This window comes from Cyrtonyx montezumae, unplaced genomic scaffold, assembly GCF_038088225.1.
Source record: "Cyrtonyx montezumae isolate F1298 unplaced genomic scaffold, pur_monq_1.0 scaffold_33, whole genome shotgun sequence".
NCBI lineage: Eukaryota > Metazoa > Chordata > Aves > Galliformes > Odontophoridae > Cyrtonyx > Cyrtonyx montezumae.
In genome coordinates this window covers 1,696,341-1,712,095 of record NW_027072038.1, presented here as the reverse complement: position 1 = coordinate 1,712,095, position 15,755 = coordinate 1,696,341, and the positions used below count along the sequence as shown (strand labels likewise).

The following is a 15,755-nucleotide window of genomic DNA, read 5'->3' as shown; positions in this document are numbered from 1 at the left end:
GCATTTCCCAAAACACTGTGCTGGGTTTTGCTGCTGCACTGAGTTCACCCACTTCCCTAAATTCAGCCAACTGCAGCCCTGGGCTCTCGGTGTGGGTTGGGGCCACGGTGCTGCGTCCCCACTCAAAGTGGAGCAAAAATTAAGGCAAAAGCAGCGCCTTGGCAAGAGAGGGAAGCAAGGCAAGAGCTCGGTGGGGCAGGAAAGGACTTTTATGGGGTTGCTCTCTGAGGAGGGAGGAGGAAGTACGTTGGCAAACCAGCCGTCGGCGGGCCCTCACACTGCACTGGGGGACCATACCCCAGGCACAGGGTACCCACGGGGCCATCTGAGCTCCACTTCAGCCCTTCTTCAAAGCTGCCCCCACTGGAGACCCAACGCCAAACCCTTCCTGATCCACAATGTCCCTCAAGCTGCCACGGAATTGGGATTTTAACCTGAAAATGGATGCTGCCAAAATAGGTACCGTGAGTGCTTCTTTATGCCCTTCTTCAGCTTTCTTGGGGTCTGTGGGATGCTTGTGGCCGAGCCCTGCAGCGACTGCAGCTGCAGCCCAAAGCAGACAGTTTGCAAATGGTTGAAAAGAAATGCTTTGCAAGAATTGCTGACGCAGGGGTGCGGTGGGAGCTCAGCTGGGGTGGCCCTGTGGGGGTGGGGATGGAGGGTCACTGGCAGCATGGGGCTGCTGCCCACCTAAAATCTGGGTTTTGAGCCATTTGCTCTTTTTGCTCAAAGCCCAATTGCCCGTTTTGCTGAGCAAGTCTTCACAGGAGGTGGCGTGGTTCAGGTGGAGGAAGCATCCTTGCACTTGCTCAGGTTTCTTCTCCCACCCCGACGTCACCAATTTCCTCCCACCAGAGGTGAAGAGCCCTGTGCAGCTTTGCTGCATACTTTCCTGTCTGTGCCCAGGCTTTGCACAGCCCCCATCCACCTTGGGATCCACTGCAGCAAGAAAACCACTTCGAAATACCCTCAAGAAACAGTGAGGGGTCCCCGTGGTGGGCTCTGTGGCCAAAATATCACAGCATTTGAGTCAAAGTGCTGAGGAGCGGGGTTTAAGGGCGAGGAAGGGGTGCACAAGTGTGTGCAGGCAGCAAAGCAGAGGTTCTTGGTGGTGGCCAAGGCACACCTTGGTGGCTTCGTTGACCAAGCAGTCTCTGCAGTTCTGAGCTCTCCCTACATTGCACATCAGCCTGCAATGCTCATCTTGGCTGGGTTTTCTTACAAGGGCTGTTGGGACTTTTATCTGAAGCCCCTTTGGCTGCAGCTGCCGAGCATCACTCTGCACATGGATGGGGCCCTGGTCAAGGCAGCATCGGTCACCTAAAGCTGCACTGCAACACGGAGTGTGCGTGCAGGACCCTGAGCACAGGCTCAGCTCTTTGCAGAGACTCTCATCCTACTTTGGGGTGCCTGGTCCTCTGTCTGCAGGGACGTGAGTCACGGGTGGAAAATAATCTCAAATGAGTCACCATGGCCTTTGCTGGATCCTCCTGGCTCTGGGTACTTCCCTCTGCATGTCTCCAGTTGTGACCATTGCTTGGAGAGCCCTGGGATGGAGTGCTGACTGCTGTGTGCTTTCCCACGCTGAGACAAACACACAGCTGTTTATTTCCATGGAAGAGAAAACTCCGTTTGCAGTTCTCATGGCAAAACCTGTTGGAGAAGGTTTGCTTTTGTTGGGTTTTATTGCACATTCCCCAGCATCCCCTCCAATGGGGGTGGTGATGCTTGCAGGAGATGAGGATTTGAAGCAGGGAGCGGTGGTGATGTGGTGCTGCAGTGTCTCCTGCAAATGGCACTTCAGCAGAGCTCCTCCTCTCTGCAGCCAGTGCCCAGGGCTGGAGGAGGAGAAAGGCTGTTCTGGAGGAAACGTTCAACTTCAGAGGTGGTTACTGCAGGAAATGCTTTGGGGAGCACTGTGTTTGCTCTCAGTGACTCTTTCCTACCAGGGATGAAGGGCTGTGCCCGGGGGAGACTGCAAGCACTGAGCCACCTCGGGAAAAAGCTTCACCTCAACCCCAAGTGAAATCTTCAGTGCTGGCCACAGGAGTTATATACATGGAAAAGTGGTCAGGGAAGGAGCCACAGCCTCTGTAGCTCTGGTTTTGTTAAAGCAGAGGACTTTCTTCTAGGCGAATAATAGCATCACTGCTTGCAAAGCCAAGCTCCCCACAGCATCCCCCACTGCACACCTCTGTGTGAACCCTGTGGCTCAGGACTGCTCATGCAGTGAGTACAAAGGATCCTGCAAAGCACTCTGTTGGTCTTAAGTCAGCCCAGAGCACAGAGAGAGGGAATACACGCCTGCGTGTGTCATGCACACGTATGTGTGTGATCATGGCTGGGCCACACATGGTTGCACATTGGGTCTGGTGTTTAGGAGGAGATGATGAGAAAGCAAAGGGAATGCAGTGTACTGCACTGTTCTTTCTGCATCGGGGAAGAGGGATGAAAATAGGAATAAATCGTATTGCCAGAGAGGCCTGAGCAATTTTAGCTCAGCCATTTAAAGCCGGTGTAGCAGCACCAGCTAGGTCACTTGGTGCAGAGCAGAGCCCTGATGCTGTGGTGTTGGGCTGAGAGGGAGATCAATATCATCAAAAAGAAGGTATCCTAAAGTTCCCTTCTTCATAAAAGATGTGATTTCTCCTTGCAAGCTGCATGTCCATGCAATACCTGAGCTGCTGGGCTGGGGAAGATGAATGCTGGTGGATAGAGATACTACAGTTGGGATAATAGCATTACCCTGGACACCATTGCATCCCAAATCCTCACCAGCTCAGCTATGACTGTGGTCCCAAAACTGCTCCCCAGGAGCAGGCTGGCAAATCCCTTTCAAAGGTCCCAGCTCTCAACATCCCACATCAGCACACGGTGAGATACGAGCAGCACTCTCACCACTCTTTGAAGGCTGATGTTTGGAAAAGGATTTGCAGTACTGCAGTGAGCTCGGAGTGCCCCATCCACACTGAGCTCTGCAGGATGAAGGCAGAACTCAGGTGACCTTCTTTCTCTAGGGGATTTCAGAAGGAGGAGCAGGGCACAATCCTGAACTGCACCACCTCTGATGGATTTGCTAACCATGCAGTGATAAATGCAAAATATTTTGCAGGTTCACGCTCCTCACAGGTGTCTGTAGGTGTGATTTTAAATACCACCAGGCCGCAGTGGCTATGTTTTGATTTCCCACTTTTTAAACCTTATCTTCTGTACAAAATCAACAAATCCCCCAAAGCTTGCAGCTCCTGCTTTTGCAGCTCTGCTGTCCGAGTCAAGGGAAAAAGCAGACACTTGGGTTCAGAGCACTGGGTCAGCCACAGCTTCCCCTTATCACCATTAGTTTTAGCAGGGGAGATGTCAAAAGTCACCATGTGCAGAGCAGTGAAACTGAATTCCCCCACATGACATGCTCAGTTGTACCCTAAATGCTCCCCCTACATGACAGGGTGGGCATTGGGGTCCTACAGTGCAGAGGTAAAACACGAAGTATCCCTTCCAGAAATGATTCCTCCTCAGGCATTTACTATTGCAGAAGATTTTATTGATGGCCACGGGGCCATGTGCTGACCCATGGCACAATCTGGTTGCACCAAGGAGGAAGCATCCATGAGTAGGAGACGGGGACACTGCAGCAGGAGATGGGACACCAGCAAACCCCTCCTCCCTCCCTTGGAGATTTCCAGTCTCATTGCAGGAGATCACCTCCTTCAGCAACTTCAGACAAAAAGCAAAACTTAATTTTCCAGGCAGTTCTGTTGCTGTATTTTTTTTAGGCCAGGCTGGATCACTCTGATCTCACAGCTGCAGCCTGTTTGGGGTGGGAATAAGAAAACACACACTCCCATTAGGGAGAAGGAAAAAAAGAAAAAGCTTATGATTTTCTTCTTGCTTGCAAGACAATGACTCCCACGCAGGAAAAAGGAAGCACGGGCTGATAGATACTGCAGCCACTTCCTTTACAACTAGCTAGCCAGTTTGCTGGGTGCAAGCTGAGGGGCTGAGAGCTCTTTTAGCTTGAATAGGACTGGTGGCTCGTCCCCTCCATCTCCTCCATCCCTGTCCCTGCAGCCCGCTCCAGGAGTGTGATGAGCAGTGAGGCCGTGACCTCGCAGCCCGGCTCTCCCAGTGCCATGGAGCGGCCGCTGAAGTTGGGTTGGCTGAAGAAGCAGCGCTCCATTGTCAAGAACTGGCAGCAGAGGTACTTTGTGCTGCGGGGCCAGCAGCTCTACTATTACAAGGATGAGGATGACACCAGGCCGCAGGTAGGCTGGGGATTAACAGGGTGGGCTGCTCCTCCTTCCTTCCCGCAGCTTTGCTCTTTGGGCATGGGGCTGGAGTTGGGTTTTAAAGAGGGTTTGTTGCCTTGGGGTGGTACCAACGATGGGATGTCCTCCAGGGTGACAGCCATAGCCAGGGAGACACAGTGAGCAGCCTTGAACCTGCATTTGGACCTATGCTGTGGGGTGCTTGTAGGAGAAAACAAGCAATCTTTTGGTCTTGAGACAGCCCTGACAGACCTCATGGCTGGGAGGGGAGATGGAGTGCAGGGGCCCCTCTGAGGAGAGAGATAAGGAAAGGAAATCCTTCTTGAGCCTTTCTGTTCGCATCCCATCCTGGCAGGAGGCTGGGCCACGTGGATGGGGTTTGTTCCTTGGCCTTCTTCCACCCCACACAGCTGCAGGAAACCTGTCCACTGCCTGCTCCTCTGAGGGCGTGAAAGCTGCCGACTTCAAATGTTTTTTGGATGTCCAAGAGATCGTACTGTGTACATAACACTGTGCACAACGCCTGCGATCAAGATTTAGGTGTCTGCACCCAATGTCCCCCACCCTGACAGAATTCTGGTGTTTGGATCAGTCCTCTTCTGGGGTTGCAATGAGCCCCCTGTGCCACCCATCCAAACTATTGCTCAGGGGGTGTGTTGGAGGACGGTTGCTGGGAGGAAATCAGCTTGTTTTCCCAATGCGTACGGATAATTTCAACCGTATTCTCCACACTGTGAGAATTTCCACCGCCATCTTTTGCTTCTTTTGAGAATTTTTCGGGGGAAAGATCCTCTGTTTTGACAGAAAAGACGATCTCTGCGTAAACTGGTGCTGGTAGCAAAAATAATTCCAAGCTAACAAAACTCCAAAGGGGAAAGTGATCAGCAGACCCTGGGGGTGAATCAAGGGGCAGAGGTGATGGGACACACACCCTGTTATGGCCTTCTCCCCTCTCAGAAGTGTTTGGGAGGAGCCATTTCCCTGGCTCTAAATAGAAATGTAGAAACTGAAAGTGCTGTATCGAAGCTGATTGCTGCTGATAGCGCATTTGGCAGCACTCCCCATCATCACACCTCACTTCAAGCCTCGCTGCTCCCACCACTGTTCAGCTCAATACTACCACGTGTGGGGCTCTTTCAGAGCTGATGGTTGAGTCCCCCCTGCCCACAGGAGCCCAAGAGCTTTTAGAAGTCTGAAATTAGAGAGAAACATCACTATTTTTGCCTCTGTAGGCCGCCAACGCTGACTCATACACCCACTCCATCCCACGTGCCTTGTCCACTCCCCACACATCCCCTCCCACAGTGACTGAGCTGTTGATGTTGTGAAAGGAAGAACCAAAGGAAACAGCTGTTTTATGCTTTGCTTTTTTTCTTTATTATTATTTTTTTCCCTTTCTTTTACTCAATTTTCTTCTTTTTCTCTGCTCCTCTCCCGTAAACTTTTTCTGTTTAGTTTTTAAGTGGCACTGCCTTAAATGAAGAAATTTCCTGTTCCAGTGCAGCAAAAAGAGGCTCTCTCTGCATTGTTATGTCCCTTCTCCTTCAGACTTTCTTCCTCTACTCCCAACAGGGGTTAAAAGAAAACATGAGAAAGGAGGAAAACATGAGAAGGGAGGAAAAAAGGAAAGAGGAAATGAAGCAGTAATCCCATTCTGAGAATAACTTCATCAGAAAAACATGCATTTAGGAAGAGTTTGAATTCATTTTTAGGAGATATACACCTATATGTATTTGTGTATATGTATATATGTACATTCCTTATTGTTTCAAGTTATTTTGAGGACATATATATATGTATACGTATAAAGGAGTTGCCATCCCAGGACATGTTCAAGAAAGAAGTAGGTGTGGCACTTGGGGACATGGTTTAATGGATATGGTGGGGATGTGTTGGGGTCAGACTGGAGGATCTTGTGGGTTTTTTTCCAACCTTAATGATCCTATTACATATATACACATATTTTTAATGAGAAAAACTGCAATAAAAACCCAGTTCCTGCAATCTGTCTCCAAAAACAACTTTGGTGCCCAGGGCTGACACTACCTCGTGTCACCTCGCAGAGGTGGGACAGGGATTTGCAGCTCCTGCTCTGCTTGCTCCTAGGGCTGCCTGTCTCTCCAGGGAAGCACCATCAAGGAGGTGTCTGGCAACCCAGAGGAAGGAGGGAAATTTATCTTCGAAATTATCCCAGGTGAGAATGTTTCCTACTGTTGTATTGTATGCTTTTTGGGATGGACTTGTCACCCCGGATTGTTTGGGCACATTACCGTGACCGCCCTTTCCCTCCCATTTCTTTTCAACACCTCCCCCAGCCCTGCTTAAAAACATAAAACCTCTTCCTTTCAACATTCACACGCTGGAACACTCCATGCTGTCACGTTAAGCACTTTCTGTTCCCTTCTTAAAGCTTCAGCGAGGCTGAAACGTTAGAAAGCTGCTTCCTTTCACAGCCAAGCAGACGTTATTAGGGAAACTGGGAAGCCAAATATTCAGCAAAGAAAATAAGAATTTGCCATCCCTATCCCAACCCTCACTCTACGTGGTCTATAAATGCTTTTTTCAGGGCTCTCTGGAGACCAGAACCGGGCGGGGCAGGACACCTATGTGCTCATGGCCAACTCCCAGTCTGATATGGAGGAATGGGTTAAATCCATCCGACGGGTGCTGGGTTCAACCTCAGGAGGTAACAGGCAATGGGGGCAGCTCTTGGAGGGGTGGTTTCATAGCATCTCACACTCCATGCTGTTGTTGAGCAAGGGTTTTAAAGCTGGGCTCCTAAATCTGAGAAGTGTAATGCTATAGAGACTTTCCCTGAGGCTGGACCTCGTGGTGTTGGTGTGCTGCAGACAGAGGCAGAGTTAAGCTAATGTCCATCAAGCATGAAAGCAGCATTTCTCTGCTGCTTTCAACCTCTTTTGGGAGCTTCCTCATTGCTCTTGTGACTGTAGAAATTGTCATTCTTGAGAACAACTCCAATTCCTTCCTCTTGAAGGCTCCTAGGGTCCTTCCCACTCAATCCATTCTATGGTTCAGTGATTCAATGAATCAATGATAAGGCACTGAAACAAATCTCACCTTTTCCCTGCCAGATTTCCTTCTCTGCTTTTCCCATAGCTTTTCTCTCTCTGCCCGGCGCTCCTGCCTCCATTTTTCTCTGCACACTCTGCCTCGGGCACACCATCACCACCCCACGTGATGGGATCCCCACTTGTGGTCAGGGAGGGATCAGACAAAGCCCATCAGAGGAGCACACCTCCAAACTGCCACCGTGGGCAATACCCACAAAGGAAGCAGCAAAGCTCACTCCAGCCACTCTTCCCATATAGATGAATTACCCTGACTTCCTATAAGGATGAATTATCCAGACTTCCTACAAGGATGAACACCTATAAACCAAGGTCCAAACAGGGCTGGGAGCCACTTTAGCTCTTTTGCAAAGGAGACAGCAGTCCTGAGCCTCTTCTCCTCCTCCTCTCTATGCTTCGTGTTGGCCATTTGTATAATTTTTGATACAGGTTGTGCCCTGTGCCACAGCTCTACAAGCACCATGCAGATCTAATCTCCTGTAGCTCCCCCCTGAATAAAAACCACAGCAGTTTTGAGGCTGGTTTCATTTGCAATCCAGATGTTTTCTACCTTTAAACTGATTTTTTTCTGCCTCTAAGCTGGTGCTGTGTCCTCAGCTTGGCAGTTATGTGCAGCTGAAATGAGGATTCCTGAAGCCAGATGGGCATTGCCCCACCTGGCTCTAATAATAACAGCTCCACAGCGGATCCTTGCTTAAGCTTCAGAGACTGCTGGCTTCTTCCAGGCAGATAAAGTGACCTTAAATGATGGGAAATGTAAATTTATATTGGTACAGAAAGCCCTGGGGATAGCAGGGAGGTCATGCACTGCAGGGCTGCATTTTATGCCAACATAGAGATTAACAGACCCCAAAGCTTCACAGTGAACATTTTTGGCATCAAGGCAACGTGTGCTTTTTAAATCATGGTGGAGGTGATGGATTTGCTTCTATTGTGCACAGTGACGGATTTATATTCATTATTTAAAATTGTAAGCAGGTCTTTTATAAACAAAACACCCCACAGCCAGGCAGGTGCAGACAAGTCTGTGGTTCCAGGTGAGGGTGTATACTTGCAGTTTTCTGGTCTGGAAGAAGCACGGGAACCATTTCAGCCTTCAGAGCATGCAGTGAATGTATACAAAACCATGGTAGAAGACCACAGGACCCTTTGGCATCACCCCATAGCCATGTCGAGCTGGGATTCTCATGCTGTAACCCCACAGGGGGCTCTGAGGAGGAAGAGCTGGGATGCAGGTTGCTGCCTCTCTGCCTTTGAGCTCTTACTTTGCTGTGAGTTCAGAAGGAAAAAGCCGTTGCTCCGAAGGAAAGGTACAGAACATCGCTTTAGTGCACTGAGAGGGAAAGGGGAGGTCCAGGTTGGATTTTAGGAACAATTTCTTCTCCAGAAGAATGGTCAAGCACTGGCACAGGCTGCCCCACGGGGCTGGTGGGGTCACCATCCCTGGAGTGGGGTCACCATCCCTGGAGTGGGGTCAAGAACTGTGGAGATGTGGCACTTGGGGACATGGTCAGTGGGCATGGTGCGGGTGGGCTGGGGTTGGGCTTGGGGACCTCGGTGATTGTTCCAACCTTAATGATTCTTTGATTTCATCATTTTGAGAATGTGATTATTTGGAGGATGTTCCATTTTGCTGCTGTTTGTTTCTCTGGGAGACGTTCTCTTCCCACCCTCATCTCGCACAGCTTTTGAAGCTCTCACTTTTAGGAAGAAGTGCAGCTGTCCCCTTTGCACGTAGTGCTGAGCTCCTTAAGCAAAGCTTTCAGGATCCTCTAACCCCAGTGTCCTTTCCCCAGCGGTGTTTGGCCAACGCTTGGCAGAGACCATGGCCTACGAGCAGAAGTTTGGGCAGCAGCAGGTGCCCATCCTGGTGCAGAAATGCGCTGAGTTCATCCGGGAGCACGGTGTGAGTGAGGAGGGCATTTTCCGCCTTCCCGGCCAGGACAACCTGGTGAAGCAGCTCAGGGACGCCTTCGATGCTGGGGAAAGGCCATCGTTTGACCGGTAATGCTGGATTCTGTCTTTTCTACTCAGCTAGCACCCCAAAATCTGGGGATAAGCAGCCTGACCCTCCTGCAGGAACTCAGCAGTGACCTGATGGATGCTTAGGGCCACCAGAGGGGCTCAGCACAGAGAGGAGTGCTCAGCAGAAACCCCCAAAAGGGATTATGATGAGAGATGGATGGAAATCTCTGGGGAGTTTAGGGACACCCCAGACCCACACAATGACTATTGTTCCAGCCAGGAAAGAAGGCAAGGGAAAGAGCCTACAAAGCACATCAGCTAAGGACAGAGATTTAGGGAAAGGAGAGCAAGTAGAGGAGTGCAGATATGTTCAGAGAATACCCTTAAACCTCATGGAATTAATCTCTTTCCCTGTCAGCCCACTGGCTTGATATTTTCCTCCTGTTGCTTTTCCCACAGAGAAATAAGAGAGAGATTTTGGCTGCTCAAAAGCTGCCTCCTTTCAAATCCCTTCCTTTGCCAGGCTGAGAGGGAAAAGTAAATTCCCTAAAGCCAAGTGTTGAGTGGAAAGAGCAAATCCTCTAAAGCCAAGAGAGCTGCCTGGTGCTTTCTTGGGAGAGAGGGAGGCTCTGGGGAAGAGTGTTTCCCACTTTTGAAGCAAAACAATCCCAGCCCTTCGTTTTGCAGCTGAATATTTCTTGCCTCTGGGTCCCCAAGACCTGTTGCAACCTGTAGAGGGGTCATAGGAAGGTGAAACTTTCTTTTTTTTGCAAAACAGTGTTTTACAGCAGGGCACAGTGAGGGAAGTCAGCATCACTCCCAGCACCCTGCCTCGCTAACCCTATAGGGCTCAGATGAGCATCAGTGCAGCATCCCCCGTGTACTTCATACAAAATCCATCTTCAGCAAGGCCAGGAAAGGGCTTCCCAGCAAGGTGAATACTGCAAGATGCTGGATTTGCCACCAGTTTGGGTTTTCACTGGCACACACAAGCACAGCGTGACTGGGTGGGGAGCCTTAGAAAACTAGGCAGGCATCCAGGATGTGTATTGGTCGGCCCTACAGGAATAAAGCTCTGAAAGAATTCCTCCATGATTATTTAGAAACCCCAACCAATCCTAAAAATAAATGACCTGGGGGATTTTTGCTAGGGAGTTTATAAGAGTTTAAGCAACTTCAAGGTAGGTCAAATGAGAGGCTTACTGTCTTGACAGTGTCCTTTTGACATAATGTAAACTACATGGTATGCAAAGCTGCAAACATCTGGCCCGGCAGAACATCTTCAGTAATTGCTGTTAATCTTCCAAACCCCAGGCAAGCTTTGCCAGCTCTGCAGAGCAGGGAGCTCCTGCCAAACGTGTGAATGTCTGCAGACTGGGTTTTCATGCAAAATCCAACGGAGGCTGGGGACATGGAGCAGGGAAAATCTTCACCAAGCAGATTATGATTTTGCCAGCTGGGGCCATTCCCTGACTTGGGGTGCCCTGTGAGCTACTCCTGGCTTGATTTTGCTCCCTATTTATAGTTCTACACCTCGTGCCTCTATATACAGAGCACGGAGCAGTGCAGGGGTTGCTCATCAGCTGAGTCTGAGTCTTGCCAATGGCTTTGCAGGGACACAGATGTGCACACTGTGGCCTCCCTGCTCAAGCTGTACCTGCGGGAGCTGCCTGAGCCAGTTGTGCCCTGGATGCAGTATGAGGATTTCCTGCTCTGTGGCCAGATGCTGGACGTGGACCAGAAAAAGGTACAGAGGTGCATTTGTTTCTCTCTCTCCTTCTGGACTGAAAATGAAAGCTTGCGTTTCCAGAGCAGATCTAAGAGCATGCAGGAGCTGCTGTCCTCTGGTGGAGGGCTCCAGGTGGCAGCAAGGATGGGAGCAGGAGGTGACACCATACAGGGGAGGCTGGAAGAGCACCATCCAGAGCCTCTCTTCAACCCATGTATACCCATGCATCTTCCTTAACTTGCATTTAGGGTCACCAGGACCTCCTGAAGCAGCTTTCCCTTCTTCCCCGAGACAACTACAACCTCCTCAGCTACATCTGCAGGTCAGTCCTTTGCATCAGTTACAAACACCTCCCATTAGTTGCTGGTGAGGAAGAATATCACCCTTAGTACTGAGGCTGATTTCTACCAGCCACTAGATCATTACTTATGGAAAGGGAGTTTTTCCACTATTTATCTAAACACCTCAAAGATATCTGACTACACAGGAAGTGCACAAATTCACGTATGGACTCCTGAAAATAAAAATCCATTGCACGAAGCCTTGTGCAATGAAGCAGTCAGCTTTCACCCTGGGTGATTAGAGCTTATTCTCTGGTTGTTCAATATTGGATGGATTTTTCCCCTTCTTTTTTGCTGTATTTTGGGGGTGTGTTGGTCATCACATGGTGGTTTTTGCTGCCACCAATGAGACCCAGCTCCAGCATACATTTATAAGGCACCTATATCCTTCTATCCTTAGGAATCAAAGGATGAGAATACAGTAATTAGATATTTATTTTCCCAGTGGGTATCTAAGGCTTTTGTACAGTCTTCCACCTCTGATTGGAAATGCTTACCCTTGGATTCTGATAGGTTTCTATACGAAGTACAGCTGAACTCTAGCATCAACAAGATGAGTGTGGATAACCTGGCAACAGTGATTGGAGTGAACCTCATCAGACCCAAGATAGAGGATCCTGCAACTATTATGAGAGGTTTTCTTTCGCTTTTCTTTTGCTTAGAGTAGAGAGGTGTGAAATACTTAGAAAAATGAGTGAAGCTGGAAAGATTTTGTGATTTCTTCCAGGCACACTGCAGATCCAGAAAGTGATGACTGTGATGATCAGTGACCATGCAGACCTCTTTCCTCCATCCAAGGATGTGCCACCCTCCCCAACAGCCCAACAGAGTGACAAGAAAACCCCCATCCTGCGCAGCTCCGTGGGCTGGGACTCCGCAGAGGACTCCACAGTGCCCAGGGCAGATAACTCAATCCAAAGGCAAATGGTAAGGAAGGTCCTTGGAGAATAAAATAGTAGTCCAATAAATGCCTGGTTATGGGATTGAATGGGTCAGCAAGCCGTATGAGTGCTTGCTTTTTATAGGGTTAAGAACTGTAACTGTCATCCCTGGAAACAGATCTGGAAAACAAGTTCTTTCCTGTGGAAAACTTCCTGTTCTTGGAAAAATGATTCTTTTACGTAAAGTTTTTTTTAGTTAAAAGGCAGAAGAGATGAAGCTTTTTCCATTCATCTTGGTGATGAGAAAACACTGAGAGGTGAAGTCTTTATGAAGGAAAGAATCTCGATCGATAACTCTTCACAATGGAAAATGTGGTGTAATCCAAAGTGGAGTCATGGAGTCACAGAGTCATAGAGTGCCTTGGGTTGGGAGGGACCTCCAAGCCCACCCAGTTCCAAGCCCTGTGCCATGGGCTGATTGCCCCCCACCAGATTGCCCAGAGCCACATCCAGCCTGGCCTTGGGCACCTCCAGAGATGGAGCATCTACACTTCTCCAGGCAGCAGAGTAAGGGCGTCACCAGCTGATAAATATCAGTTTTTGTGGAAACCTGTAGCCACTCCTGTTAGTGTGTGACAACATGTGCTTTGTGAGTATTGTGGTCTCTGCAGTCACTGCCCACAAGCAAATTGAGATGGTCCTAATGCTACCACTCTGTTTTGCAGAAAGACAGCACAAATGCCAGATGTGCTCCTGGGCTGACTGTGAGCTCCTGTGCACCCAGCGAAGGTACTGGCACGCAACCATCCAAAGATACACTGGGAACGTGGAGAATGCAGGCAAGGAAAAGGACTCAGACTTTACCCAACAGAAAATCTTTCCTGACGACTGCTTCTTCGGGGGAGAAAAAAGGCAGCAGTGACAGGAATGACATATTTAACAGCGACTTTTGGAAAGGCTCCGCGCAGAGCAACCCACGTTCTGTGCTCTCTGAAGGACATAAGAGAACGTTATCTCATGATCTTTTCAAGCTGCTCGACCTTCACCGGGCTTCAACTTATGACAACGTGCCCACATCCCAGGCAGAAAGCAGCAGCTCCAGCCCCAGTCCTGCCAGCAGCTGCTCTGATAAGGAATTCCAGCCTTGCCCCAGCCCCTGCCATCAGCCCCAGGAGCCGACCAGCCCGGCCAGCAGCCCTGCCGAGGTGTTCCAGCCTGCTCCAGAGAGCAAGGAGTCCTTGCAAAGCATGGTCCTGAAGCTGCAGAGAGAAATGGAAGCGCAGAAGGAGACCTACGAGGAGCAAATTAAAAGGTAACGTGCTGCTGTGTGCTGCTCTGAGGGATGATGACATCTCTATTGCAGCAGCAGAACTGCATAGGATTATTTACCAGTAATACCCTACAGGATGTAATAGCGATGACTAATGACAAAATACAGAATTGTAGTACATTATCTAAAACTCAGTTCTCGTGTGCTGTGCTCTCGTGACTTAGCAGTGTATTACTGCACAGTTAACACTGCGTAGCTCTTATTTCATCACTGCACTATGATATTTCTGCAGTAATTGCATAGTCCTATTTATCATTGTTGCTACAATATTGTATTAGTATTCTATCATAGGATCACAGAATTGTTTGAATTGGAAGGGACCTTAAAAGGTCATCTACTCCAACTCCCCTGCTGTGAACAGTGACACCCACAGCTCAGTCAGATGCTCAGAGCCACATCCAGCCTGACCTTGGTGTGTCCAGCCTGAACTTGGGTGTCTCCAGGGATGGACATCCACCACATCTCTGGGCAACCTGTGCCAGTGCCTCACTGCCCTTACTGCACTACTCAGAATTCAATAGCCATAATATTACTGCATCTGATGGTTGTAGCCATCACTGTTAGTACAGCTTCACGTATTGTTGCTATATCATTATATCTGCAGATATTGATTTACTGCACTGTGGTCATCCAGTGATGATCAGGAGATCAGCACACCATCTCTAGCTTGCTTTTCCACTTAACAATACAGAGGTCAGGGTTCTGGAGAGCCAAGCTCTCACTTCCCAGCTCTCTTCTACTCCAAACCTTTTATATTCTGTTTCTCTCTGCAGCCTTGAGAAGGAAAACTACAATGTTTGGGCCAAAGTGGTGAGGTTGAACCAGGACATTGAGAGGGAGAAGAAGAAGTCTGAGGAACTGGAGCTGAAGCTGAAGAACATGGAGCGCTTGCAGGAGGACTTGGAGAAGAAAAACAAGATGCTTGAGGAGGAGATCAAAACCATTGCTAAATCCAGAGGCAAAAGCAATGCCAAAACCAACTAGGAGAAGACACATAGCTGAGCACAAACATAATATACAGAATCCAAAGGAACTGCCATGCAGGACGAGATTGAGGGACTTGTGTTGTCCAATATCCTGCTACTGGCTGTGGGCTTGTGTGGAGGAAGAAGCCTGGAATTTAGAGTCTGGTTTATGCTCTGAATCAGGAAATTCCCAAAATGCTGTTAAGCTTTTTCTTGTGTGTTTTTTCAAGTCCTCTTTCAGCTGCTCAAGTTACCTGGAGAACAGGCCAGTATCTCTTGCTGCTCAATCAAAATATCTCGCACAGAAAAGAAAAACAAAAACAAATCAAAACAAAGCACCAAGATCTTCCAAGACCACATCTTCCTGCCAGCTAGATGGTTCTGTACTGGAGACAACAGCAGTGCTTCTGAGTGGAACAGAGCATCCCTAAATCCTGGAGCTGGAGAGATAGAAAACCCCCAAGGTCTTGGGTGGCACAGCTCATCTCACAGCATGCCTGGACAACACAACTAAGACATACATGTCAACACACACATTTGGTTATTGCTCTTATAGAGCAAGAGAAGCCCAGACAGCTTGTTGGGTCTGCCGAGGAGCCTTGTGCCCCATTTCTTGTTGTGCTGGACAAGACTCATTGATATCAAGGCTCCCTATGGCCATGTGTATATAAACTCAGCGTGGTTGCTGTTGAGGCTTTGGAGTTTCATGCATCCATACACGGAGCTCTTTGTCTTCCGTTATTTCATCAGGATTCTCTTGGCCATGTTGGTGGAAACTTGGGTTTGCAACTGAGTCCATCACTCACTGCTGTTGGCATAAGGACTAATGAGTGTGGCTAATTGTAAACGTGTTGCTATGGCTGCTTGCTTTCGCACTGCCTGCCAATGAGTCGCCCTTCCTGCAGGACCACAATGCTGCTGAAGCTTTTGATCAAGGAAAAATAGAACGAGACTCTGAAACCCTTCACTCATTGATGTTCAGAAGGGCAGCCCACAACACACAGCCTCAGCCCAGCCTTTGTGGGTACAGAGAGGGGATCAGCAGGAGTTTTCAACAGGGACTTGTAAGATTAAACGCACTCCTCTGCCAAGCTCGATGGAGTTAATGCAAATAGATTGCTCTTACTGAGGACTTGAAGTGAAAGTTCAGCTCAAGACTTGCTTGGCAGAGGTCTGTGAAAAATAGAAAG

At 49.0% G+C, this 15,755-nt stretch overlaps 1 protein-coding gene across 1 annotated transcript; it reads left to right on the top strand.

Moving 5' to 3' along the window:
* Nucleotides 1-287: 287 nt before the first annotated feature.
* ARHGAP25 (Rho GTPase activating protein 25) lies at nucleotides 288-14,903 on the top strand. Its single transcript, XM_065745098.1, has 11 exons — nucleotides 288-459; nucleotides 4,069-4,262; nucleotides 6,372-6,459; nucleotides 6,832-6,951; nucleotides 9,151-9,358; nucleotides 10,934-11,066; nucleotides 11,297-11,370; nucleotides 11,903-12,024; nucleotides 12,117-12,316; nucleotides 12,996-13,582; nucleotides 14,374-14,903. Exons 1-11 carry the CDS (start codon nucleotides 399-401, stop codon nucleotides 14,582-14,584), a joined length of 1,998 nt encoding a protein of 665 aa, XP_065601170.1. The 5' UTR covers nucleotides 288-398; the 3' UTR covers nucleotides 14,585-14,903.
* The last annotated feature ends 852 nt before the right edge of the window (nucleotides 14,904-15,755 follow it).